Here is a 12,590-nt window from a genome sequence, read left to right on the forward strand (position 1 = left end):
TAGCTGTAAAATGACGATGCTCAAACCTACCTCTAATGACTGTGGTGTCAGGAGGCAGAAATGGGATAACCGTATAAAGCCCCAGTGTGGCCCCTAATGCAGAGCGGGAGCTTGATGAGAGGCAGCTCACCTTCCAGAACTGGCGGTTCTGTTAAGACACTCAACGGACTGGTTTTGGCCTTTGCTGGATCTGTAGACTGTACTGTTTCTCTGCCAAGTTCTGCCAGCCAAGCCCAACAGACGTTTTCCTGCTGGCCCAGTTTCCTCTGTGGCTCCCTGACTGGCTGGGGCTGGGGCTGGGGTTGGAGCTGACCGACTATGTGGGGATGCACGCGGAGGGAGCCCAGGCAGGGCGGCTCTTGGAAGACTGAACCGGTGCCATGTAAACACTGCACTTAGCCGATGATGAAGTGTTTAAGCACCCCGAGGATCCACAACTTACTCTACCTGCAAAAACATTCATTTCCTTCTGAAATGTTTTGGTTGCTCCAGTCCAGGATGGTGCCAGAAACCCTTTCAATCAAAACACTGAGCTCAGGAGCCCCGTGCAGACACTTTAGGACGGACGGCTTTCTCCGGAGGACCAAGAACAACCAAGAGGCCGGTGAAGCCATACTGACTCCATCCCCGAGGCCCTCCTCCTGCTCCAGGGCTGAGTCCAGGCCAGGTGAACTCAGAGGAGGGGACGATGACACAGCGAAGGGGACATTCCAGGTAAAATTAATACCAGAGTCCATCAAGTATGAAGGTTGTGATGGTTCTTTAAATAAAAAACTTTTCTCTATAGTCTGAAACACATAAATTATGTTTTATTTAATGTTGTTATTATTTTTTTGGTGAGGAAGACTGTCCCTGAGCTAACAGCCATGCCAATCTTCCTCTATTTTTGTATGTGGGTCACCACCACAGCATGGCTTGATGAGCGGTGTGTAGGTCCACACCAGGGATCTGAACCCGTGAACCCTGGGCCATTGAAGCAGAGCGTGCGAACTTAACCACTACACCACCGGGCCGGCCTCTATTTAATGTTAATTTAAAGAAAGAAAAAGAAAATCCATTCTTTAAAGGGGTCCTAACACTAAAACTTTGCTTTCGATTCATTCCTGGGGAACAGCCTGTAAGTCCTGGTCGGGGGTGGCAGAAGGCCCCAGCTGAGTCCTGGCTTGGCCCCTGGGGCCAGGTGCTGTGGGGGAGGGGCTGGCATTGTTTCCTCATCTATATAAAGAAATAACAATACCCCACTTCAGGGGTCAGGTGGAACAACAGTCAGGCCGACACGTGAGCTTCTGGCAACAGCACAGGTCCCGACTGGACTGCTCGCTCTCCCGGGGTCCACTCTGGGTCCTGGCACACAGCAAGGGCTCTGTGACTCCTCGTTAAATAAAAGGACACTCACGAGTGCAGTTCACCCATCACAGGCTGTCAGAGCTGAAGGACCTCAGGATCAGTCACTCCTTACTCTGCACATGGGGAAACTGAGGGCTTGCAAGTTTAACCACCTGGGGTTTGTAAGAGAACTAGTGACGGAGTCAAGCTTCAAAGCCGGGGTTCCCGGATCAGAGATAATCATGCCACCACACTAAGGGTAACTGCCAAGGTTTACCGAGGACTGATTATGTGTCAGGCCTTGCTCTAAGCACTACGCTCATAATGATGTCCTGAACCCTCACAAAAACCCATTTTACGGATGAGGAAACTGAGACTCACGGAGGTTAAGCCACTTGCCCAAAGTCACACAGCTGATAAACTGTAGAGCTGGGGTCTGAACCCAGGGGTTTGGCTCCAATATCCAGAGTCTTAACTACTATGCTGCTCCTCACTGCACAGCAATGAAGGAAAGAGTCTGGAATCCAACAGTTCAAAGCCGCCTTGATCGAGCTGGGAAACTCCTGGCCACGAGCAATTTTTATTAATCTTAGAAAAATCAAAAGGCAAAAGGACCGAGACGTGTGCTCCAGTTTCAGGTCTCCACCCCAGAGGCCTGGCCGGGAAGACACCCTCTTGTGATGGGGTCTCATGCCTCCACCTCTACACTGGGTGAGCGTCACTCTGACCACGGAGCATCGATATCTAAGCAGCAAAGCTCTTCCTTTGACTCTAACGTGCTCCATCCCCAAATTGTTAAAAGCATTCCCCACCAAGACAGCACTACTTTTTAAAAGATTACTCCAAAAAGGGACACTATAAAGCAAGAGAAGAAAGCAGCTGTAACAGAGGTACAGACACGAGGCGGACAGTCCCTGTAGGGCCGGGCTACCCACCACGTCCGGCGCCTTCTGGATCTGCGAGGCCAGCTGGAGAGAGTGGTTGGCTGACGAGAGCTGCTCCCTTAAGGTCTCCGCCTCTCTCTGAGCCACCTCTGCCCTCTGAAGGAAATGAAAAGGGGCGAAAAGAGAAAGCACATTCAGTTTAACAACTGACAATTATTACAAGAACATTCATCAATTCATGCCTGACTGACTATAATTGATTTTCCTAAACACTCAACCTAATAAATGCTAGAAAAAAACATAGAATGTGATGGATTTTTATTTTAAACAGTACAAGGAAGAAATAATTGAGCGATTATGACAGTAATTTAACGCTAGGAGCAAGGAATCCCCTGCTGATACTAATGCTCCGGCCCACTGAATTTCCCAGACTGAATAAATACAAGTGGAAATAGAGTCTTTTGATTCAATTTCTTTCTATTCTCATAGACCAAGAAGATTTTATTGCAGGATTACTCCTGGGAGTAATTCTCACGGGTAAACAGTGAATTAAAGACACTCCGGCCATTCTCTTCCTAAAAACATGCACAATGCTGTGGTTGTTTTCCTCTAGCAAGTATTTCCATAGATGTACAGGGTGTAAATGCCATTTCTTTTGCGAGGGCCGGGCTTATTTCAACATATTTAACTCTTCACCCAACAACGTTTCTAATGCTGATGCTGGCACTTCCAGCCCGCCAGGCCAATCTGGGGCCAGAGGTGGGAGGGTGGCCCAGGCCCCTGCGGGGGGGTGAGGAGGCACGGGGCCAACTGCAGGAAGAAGCTGCAAGATAAATCAGGGGACGTCTCCATTATTTGCATGTGATTCCTGGACAAGGAAACCCACACCACTGGATAGCAAATCAGGATTTCTCATGGATGGCAAGAATCGGTCCCTCCAGTGCCTGCCACCCGAGGAGGCACTGTGGTGCAGTGGGCGGGACTTGGGCATCTGGGAACAGAGGGACCAGGGCAAGTGACCTAACCAAGCTTCCACCTTCCCATCTCTAAAATGGAACAGTCTTCCTCTCAGGGACCTTGCGAGGACTAACACCCACAGGTGCACTGTACACAGAACTATTTGGAAGTGTTTCATTAATGGGCTTGTCCTGATGTTACAATTATGATTGAGACGAAACTCTAAGATGGGTGCGAAGCTAATTGACATTGGGCATGCAGACTGAGAAGTAATGTGCTTTTTCTTTCCACCAGACTTACATTTCGCTAATAGAAAAGATTAATGAGAAAAGCCCGGGTGAGCAGGGCTATTCCGGTGTGTTCTTATTTTGTGGTGTGACAGTGTGTGTCTACTAATTGCTAAGAAAGAACTGAAAAAGAGAAACAAGAAGTTAGCCTGCTCCAGTTCTCGCTGATCAATCCACTTGTAGGAGGCAGGGTTTGGCAGCCTGAGTGATGCTATGACGGCGGTGCGAATCTGTCTGCTCTGCCTGCAGACCAACAAGGATGTTTCCGACAGCAGTTCCTCCTGCCCAGGGTGGCGCTGCTGGCCGCCCGCACTGCTTCTCCAGGGGCTCTTGGAATTGCGCTCAACCTAAATCACACGGTGCCTGGCCAGGCCTGTCTGTGCCCAAGTAGCCGCCTCCCACCCTCTCTGCTGCAAACAGAATCTAGAAGCACCCGTCAGGAGAGGCAGCAATGTGACGGGCGTGGCGAAGCTGACAGGGTGACTTCCAGCTCACGTGAACTGCAGGAAAGTCTCCTCTTCAGTGAAAAAGGTTTCCCCCAGTTTCTTTCCAGACATGCCACTCCAAGTTTTTCTGATAATCACGTCCTATTTCAGAAAAGTTTACTCTTCTCTTTCTAGTCAGCTAAACCCTCGGGCATAAAATCTCCATGACTCTGCCAGGAATAAGGTGTATTCTGACATATTTCTAGTCTTTGACTAGGAAGAATATTTCGTAGCCTGGTGGAGCAGCTGTTCTGGCAGCAGCCACCAAGGCAGCGTCACCACCCCCGGGGAACACTGGCTCTGAGGTGTTCTGGAACTACCGGAGCTCGGGCCCAGCAGTGGGTTCACCACCAGGACCTCCCGCGGGCCTTGGGCCGCTTGGAGCCGAGCGCCGTCTTGTCAAGGGCCTCGGGCTCACAGAAAAAGGGATCTAGCTGCTACTGACTGCATCCTCGGTTTGCATAATTTCTCCAGAGCTTCTGCACTTTACTCAGTTTCCAAGTTCATGTACAGTCACCCTGTGGCCTGTCCGTAGTGGCCACAGCCTTTTATTACATTTGGCTTGACTTGGTTACTTCAGCACCACTTTTTGATTGTTTAGGATTTATATCATTTATCTAGGATTTATACCCGGAGTACCTCAAAAACAAAACCAAAATAAATGAGTTAGAGTGGTTTGCGCCACTAAACTTCCACAAAGCATAATAATTAAAAATAAGAACAGGCCTGAGAGCAGCTGCAGGAGGGAGGCAACTGGACGCTGGTATGCAGCTGGGGTGAATTAGTTTCTGTAGCTGTAAATTTGGCCCCACTGTTGGCAGCTGAGGCAGAAAGCAAGGGATGCTGTGCAGGGTCGGTGCCGTGCATCACTTATTTCCAGGGTGTCCCATCTTCCCGATAACCACAGGCCAACCAGATGAAGCTGTGTTTCTAGCGCTGCAATCAATGATGGGAGGTGGAAAGCTCTGGCACTGTTTTCTGATCTGGACCCCCAGACAGACCTGTGGCTGCCATGAGACACCTAACGCCCTGTTTCCACTGACAGGCTCCCTCCCTCCTCCCATGTCCCTGCAGAGGCAGAGCCTGGGGACCAAGGCCAGGGCTCTGCATGCAGCTGGCAGCAGCCCCACGTGTGATTCAGCGGCCACCCCACGATGAGAACAGCATCTTGCCAAGCCCAGCGGCTCTCCTGAGAGATTTCTCTTGCTGGCTGTTGCTTCCTCTCTACTTTTTTGAGAAGTGAGGAAATGCCGGAAGCACGGGGAATATAAAGAAGGCGGCACGTGAATGACGAGGCTGTTGCCTGCATTATGGCGGCAACTCTGAGCACAAGGATACAAACAGCTGCCTCGCAGAATGAACAAGGACCAAGCAGACAACGTGGGCCAAGGGCCTAATGGTGCCTACCACGTGGTGACGGGTGTCCAGTAAACTATTATTATTAAGGGTCCTGACATGTGCTACCTCGGGTGGTCATTACTCTTTCCTCCTCTTGAAATGGAAAACTTTTCGGGGGAAATTACTAGAGACCATAGCTGGTCTTCAGGTTAAACTCCAGCTCCCTCAGCAGTCACCTGGAGGGCAGGAAGCAGCTGGTAACACTGTTTCAAGAATTCTTCTGTTAAAGTCAAGCCAGCAAACAGCAGTGACGATTCCCATCCATGTGACACTGGCTGGCCCAACAACAGTCACAGGTGAGCTTTGCATGTCGGGAAGGGCAGCCAAAGTGTGGGCCCACCGTGTCACCTCCTCTTATAGGAAGGCCCACAGGGGGACCCTCGCGTTCCTCAAGGACTCCTGGGAGGCCTGGGAAGGGCAGGGAAGGAATGCTTTCCCCTCATGTCAGACCCCAAGGAGCACACATTAGAATGTGCCTACGGGATGCTGACAGCTATCTCCAGACCTTCAAGTCTGACAAATCAGGTTCACACAAAGTGGAGGAGAAGCCTGGCTGGGTGGGGCAGACAGAGGAGGCAAAGGCAGAGCCTCGGGGCAGCTGTCACTGGGGTGGAGGAAGGTCCAGGGGCGGCTGGTGAGGCCAGTCATAGCCCCCTGCGAAATGCGGGCCCAGATACATGGAGAGGTGGCTGTGTTTTCTTCCTGTCCAGCACCAACGCTGCGACGTGAGGGAATCCTCCCCGTGGCCCCTGGAGGGCAGGCTTCTCCCCAGTTTACCCACTGAAGGTGTAGCCTTTGGCGTTCCTGGTTTCATACCATGGTGGTAGGGTCTCTGATCCAGCCTTCTGCCCAACCTGGTCCTAGGCCTTGTCTCTTGTCCCCTGTGTATGTGAGGCCATGAAAACCCAGGCTCGGGGACACCAGAGATGAACAAGTCCCTCCAGTGACAATGCAGCCACGTGAGCCGGCAGTGGGCTGTGCCCCCAGGTAGACCCACAGCTTCCCAAGGGTGGGACAGGCTAGGAACACGAGTCTGTTAGCAGGCAGTCAGTCCTTCCTTGTATGACTTCCCTAAGGCTAAAAAAATCACCACCAATTGAGTGAATTAAAACAATACAAATCGATTAACTCACAGTTCTGGAGGCCAGAAGTCCGCAAGGGGTCTCACTGGGCTACGATCAAAGTGTAGCAGGACTGCGTTTCTGAGGCTCTAAGGGAGAATCTATTTTCTTGCTGTTTCCAGCTTTTAAAGGCTTCCCACATTCCTTGGCTCGTGGCCCCTTCCTCCATCTTCAAAGCCAGCAGTGGCCAGTCAAATCTTTCTCATATCGCATCTCTCTGACACTGACTCTTCTGCCTCCCTCTCTGCATCTGAGGACCCTGGAGATGACGCAGGGCCCACCCCATAATCCTGGGAAATCCCCCATCTCAAGGTCAGCTGATTAACGGCCTGAATTCTTTTTTGCCAGGTAAGTGAACATATTCAGAGGTTGTGGGCATTGGGACGTGGACATCTTTGGGGGTCATTCTTCTGGTCACCACGTTCCTCAAGGACAAATAACACAATGTTTGGACCACTTCAAGGAGAAGGGAAGCTCTCCTTGGGGATGACTCGGCAACCTGCTCCCTCAAGGCCCTGCACTCTGGACAGAGAGAGAAAAGAGGAGCAAGACTAGAGAGACCAACAAACAGGCGTTCCAAAGGAACAGCCTCCATCACTTTGGAAAGCGCATAGCCGGCTCTGGTCATCCTTCCAAAGCAATACCCACGCACAACTGCAGAGAGCAGTGAAGACCCCAGAGGGAACCCCGTTCAGTGATTCTGTAGGAGGGAGGTCAGAACGGTCTGCCAAGAAATCTACTGCCATGTGTCCCAAGCTGGCCCTGTGCTGGCGACCAAAGTCCCTGTTTAGACCCGCTGCCTGTGTTTCTGGGGACTTGATGCATATGGATTTGGAATTCTTTTCTCAGGTTGGCCAGGCTGAAAGCTGGCACTGCACCCGTCCCACGCATGTAAACACTGCTTGTCACAACCTGAGTCACGATTTTAGGAAAGCCAGAAGAGCAATCATCTCTCCCTCTCCTGCCACACAGGCCTCCCATGGGGGGCCCCAGGGGCTCTCTCCAGGCCTTGCTGGCATACCTGACCTGGGCTGGGAGCCCAATTTATTGCATAGAGAAACTAAGGTTTCCAGGAGACCCAGGGGAGGAACCAGAAGCATGCATGTGGCCCACCCAGCAGAAAGGGCGCCTTGACTCAGCCAGGGGAACCAGGACTTCCTCAGCACCTATGAAGGGCCAGCACGGATGGGCCGCACACCAGCAGAGCCTGCTCAGAGTAGGTGCTCAAAACTATTTGTTGAATGAACGGGGGCTTTGATGAGTGGGTGCTCTCACAGATGTGGATTATCACCCTCACTCTACAGACGGGGAAACAGGCGCTGGGAGACTGGAGATTTGCTCAAGGCCACAGGGGTGGGAAATGGGAGATGTGGGATTCAAACGCAGTCCTTCTGCCCCACTGGAACCCTGGTCAAAGAAAATGCCAAACCTTGCCATGAGTTCCTTTTGCTCTTTGCATTTTTCTCTATGCTTGGCTTCTCCTCCTTGCTAAAGTTAAACTGTGGTTTCCAACTTAACATCAACCTGAAGGATCTTCTGCTAAGGCAGTCTCCTCCTTAAGAATCAGGCAGGTTAGCAGGGGGAGGACCACTGACCGAAAGGCCTTCCTCCCGCCCCTGCTGTGGCTGTGCTTTGGCAGCTCCAATCAGAGCTGCTCCGACAGGGGGGCAGGCGATGGCGCAGCCAGAGCAGCCCACAGCCAGGGTTTCCTGTGGCTGCAGAGTGCCGAGTTGTGGCTTCTTATTTACCATCAAGTCTCAGAAGTTCGGAACCCTCACTGTCCCCAATTAAGACAGTGAGTATTAACGCGAGTGCCTTGAAGTTCAACACACAGGTGTCACTGGGACCTGGACCCAAGCGGCGGCCGCTGACCGCTCTTCCCCTCCTCAAGAACAGAAACACGAGCACTTCAGCAAGAACACAGAGCTTCGGGTCTCAGTGGAACACTCAGACTATAAACCTAGTGCAAAACAATGTTACATGCCGATGAACTGGTAAATGGCTCCTCCTGGGGATTTTCCCTGACGGGGAGGGCATGTAAACCAGACGTCTGGCTGCGTCCGCACCAGTGTGCGGCTCTCGCACCCTCCTCTGCCCAGCCCACCTCCGCTCCTCTCCACGGGGACCACCTCATCCTAGTCCTGACCTATCACAACAGCTGCTTACTGCTCTCCTGGCTTCCAGTCTTCCCACTCCCATCCATCCTCTAATGTTTAGCCAGAGTGATCCTTCTAGAACAAAAGTCTGATGCCTCATTCCCGCCTGTGATTCTTCGCTGTTCTCAGAATGAGGTCCTCCACACAGGGGCCTCACATTCGAGGCTGTCCCCAAACCTGGCTAGATCCCCTCCTATGGGCCCACCCTCCTACCCTGCACCTCCGCATTCTAGCTTTACAGAATGGCCTGGAACACCCAGAGCTCACCATGCCCTTCTGCACCTGCCTGGAATGCTACCCTCCGCATGTCCACTGGGGAGCGTTTCTCCTTGTTGGCCTGCTGAGTCATCGAGTTCAACCCCTCTTTCCGTCCACTCTGTGCCTGATCCCCATCTCATACCCTCACGAGGGCTGACCCCCATCTGCCTGCTCAGCTCTGGCGACAGGAGCTCACTCCCTTTGGAGGCTGCTCTGGGCACCTCCGGAGAGCAGGAACCAAGAACCAGCTGCTCAACGCTGGGCGTAAGTTCCCTCCCACTAGCCTCAGAGCTCCACCGTGAAAAAGGCCGACTCCTTCCCCTGGCCAGCCCTGGAGAGCTACAAGGACAGAATTCACAAGGTCCCCACCCTAGGCCTTCCACATTCTAATCTTTTAACATCCCAAATTCCTGAAATTATTCCTCTGGTGCTTGGTGTCAAGTCCCTCTGTTTTCTTTCCTTGCCCCCCAAAGATCAGGACTGTCCCCCAACCTCCTGGTTTCTACTGTGTGAGGGTGCCTTCCCTGTCCTGGCCGAGGGGACCCTGAATGCACTCTAGATCTCCGTTTTTCTGACAGCGTGGTTTCCTTGATAAATCATAACTCCCTGGGCGTGGACTAACTGCTGTAGACTGGAACACAATCACCACCTCCTTCACCCTAGAAACTCTATTTCTATTAAGGTAGCCCGAGGTTGCATTAATTTCTTTCGGCAGCCACATCAGGTTATTAACTCAGCCTGAGTTGTTGGGTAGAACTCTCCCAGACCCCCACCCTGCCACGCTGGGTTTCCTGGGGCGGGACTTGATACTTCTCCCACCAAATCTGCGCTTCCTTAGCAACTATAGAACTAACACTGACTTAAGCACCTACTTCTTACCCAGGCATTTTACCTCTAATCCTCAAAACAATCTTGCAGAGGAAGTACTGGTTATCATTTCCTCCATCTCTTTCTCTTTCATTTAAAAAAAAAAATCAAAAAATTTTTAAATGATGCTAAAATACATACAACATAAAATATACCATCTTAACCATCTTTAAGCGTACAGTTCAGTAGTGTTAAGTACATTCACACTGTCGTGCAACCAGTCACCAGAACGTTTTCATCTTCCAAACCAAAACTCTGTCCCCATTGAACGACAACTCCCCATTCCCCGCCCCCACCCCCACATGCTACTTCCTGTCTCTGTGACTCTGACTAGTCTAGGCCCTTCATACAGGTGGAATCAGTCTCTGTCTTCTTGTGACTGGCTTATTTCCCTTTAGCACAATGTCTACAAAGTTCACCTTTCTTTTTTTAAAGAAACATAAGTGGTTAAGAGATTTGTCCAAGGCCACACAGCCAAGAAGAACCAAGTTGAGACCTGAACCACGTGTCACTTCAGAGATGGTACCGCCCTCCACCCTCCTGCCTGGTGTGTCCTAGGACTGAGATCCCCCAAGGTGGACGATGCACTTTGAGAAGTGCATCGACTCTGCCAAATGTCTTTAGTACCTGAGGACTGCCTCGGGGACAATGCACTTGACTGTCACAGAATAAGGCTGTCTATTTAACAAACCAGAGCTTACTCCAAAGTGCCTTCAAAAGGGGAGGCACGCCCACGGTTGGTCCTGAGTGGAAATCTGAGAAACGCAAATGACAATCCTGCCGCAGAGGTTAACTCCTTCCAGTAACCACTTCTGAGTTAAGGTCTCTGCAAAGCTGAACAGTGCTGACTGAAAACAAAGGGGCCAAGCAAAGTAGTTTAACAAATACAGTCACGTGGAGCTTAACGATGGGGACGCATCCTGAAAAATGTGTCGTTAGGTGATGTTGTGGTTGTGCGAGCATCATAGAGTGCACTTACACAAACCCTCATGGTACAGCCTACCACACACCTAGGCTGTATGGTACTGATCTTACGGGACCTCCGTCCTACGAACCTAAACGTCGTTATATGGGGCAGGACTAAGGTAAATACATCTTAAGCACCTTCGTGAGATGAAGCAGAAGTAGTGCTTCATGGCAAGGAGCTGGGTGGATGGGTGCATTTGGGAAACAAGACGGTTGGAAAGAAAGGCACAGTGAGCCCCTGCTCTGCATCCGTTTCCAAGCGTGGGGAAGAGTCCAGGCTCCAGTCCTGGCTCTGCAACTGACCAGCCACTGACCTCAGTTTCCTCATCTGTAAAATGGGCACCATAACATCACCGACTCAGTGGGCTGCGGTGAGGCTTAAGTGACTTAGATCCTTTGAAGGGCTCAGAACAGAGCCAGGCACAAATAAATTACCCAGGAACTGTCAGCTCTTCTTACCATCACTAGGACATCTAATACCTAATGAAGCCATTTCAGGGGATTCGTTCCACACATCTCGACCGAGTACCTTCCACAGGCCAGGCCAAGACCCTCAGGGATGAGTCTGAGTATGCAACACTGAACCCACAAATTTTTCCTTAAAACGAAATCCACACGTCCTATGGTCATTCCCATGCATAAACTGACTTTTATACTTCAATCTCACTTCAGGATCGTTTTATTGGCCAAAGAACAGACAAGGATGCTCTCTCATGAGCAACTGCCAAGGTCTAGGTAAGCAACACCAGCCAGGGTGCAGGTGCCCTGTGGAACTCTCACAAGGTGACAAGCAGAGACCACAGAGCCAAGAAGGATTTCCATCCCACGGAGGGCTGTGCTTGCCTGGGCCACTTGAGGCAAATTGTGAAGCTTTCCTGGGCCTGTGGCCGCCCAGCTGTAAAACTGAGTTTCGAGAGGCCACAGCCTGTGGCCTTCTGGGGCTGAGAAACACATCATAGCTTTGGCTGCTTCTCCCCAAAAATATAGAAAATGAATGGGGGGACCTCTTTCTTTTCAAAGCAGCAGTACCATCTGTGAAAGCAAAATGTTTTACTGTTCTCAAAGTCCTTGGGGCAGGAAGGGGTTCTGCAGAGTGTCTGAATTTTCCAGGCAGCTGAGTATTTGGAGCCACCCAATACCGTGTGCCTGTTTTGTGCCGGACACTTTCTGTGCTGGGACTTTCTGCAAGGCATCTGTGACAACCAAGTGTGAGCTAAGAGGGGGCTGTCAGTTGGCAGCCCTTGCCAGAGCAAGCGGCTTCAACCCAGTAGAAGCCAGAGATGAGACTTCTCTATAGTATAACTCGTTGGTCTAAACTCTATAACACAATGCCAGCCGTAGGAACGGAGGTGCATATTTAAGAGACTGATTAGGAAAAAGAAAAAAAGTAACCACTTTGCAGTGGATGTTCACCAGGGGGGGCCTGGGATGCTGGGACCACATCAAAGGCTTTGCCAAAGAAATAAGGCCTGGGAATATTCATGTATTTATCATGACCTCAGAAAAAGTGTCAACATTGATAGTTGTATGTAAAAAGTACAAGAAAAACTGGCCTTCTAACTTAGAGAGGCGCCATCTTCCAAGATAACAGAAATGGCTACGCTATTATGATTTTATGCCTGAAGCCAGCAAACATCCTACCTGGTTTGCTCTTTCAAGGTCCGTCATGATCATTTCAATTTCGTCGGCCCTAGGAAGGCGAGAGGGAGAGAGCGGTTAGTCAGCAGCGAGGCAGGATTGGGGGTGCTCACGGTTCCCAACTCAGCAGAAGGACCTGCAGTCACACAGGCCAGGCAGAGTCCTCAGTGTTGGGGGCCATGCAGACCTGTGTGGGGACACTGCTGTCCATCAAGTGGAGGCGGGCTTGTGCTAGAGAGAGGGCTGG

General features: G+C 51.0%; 1 protein-coding gene across 11 annotated transcripts in view; it reads right to left on the reverse strand.

The window, feature by feature from the left end:
• The window catches only part of CUX1 (cut like homeobox 1), a 375,717-nt gene that overhangs the window by 92,896 nt on the left and 270,231 nt on the right, over positions 1-12,590 (reverse strand). For all 11 annotated transcript variants that reach the window (XM_058569068.1, XM_058569067.1, XM_058569066.1 and 8 more), the window contains exons 9-10: positions 12,347-12,395; positions 2,262-2,366 (exon numbers count right to left, since the gene is read on the reverse strand). In XM_058569068.1, the coding sequence (XP_058425051.1) occupies positions 2,262-2,366; positions 12,347-12,395 (154 nt within the window). The remainder of the gene's footprint in view (positions 1-2,261; positions 2,367-12,346; positions 12,396-12,590) is intronic.

This window comes from Diceros bicornis, chromosome 26 (assembly GCF_020826845.1).
Source record: "Diceros bicornis minor isolate mBicDic1 chromosome 26, mDicBic1.mat.cur, whole genome shotgun sequence".
NCBI lineage: Eukaryota > Metazoa > Chordata > Mammalia > Perissodactyla > Rhinocerotidae > Diceros > Diceros bicornis.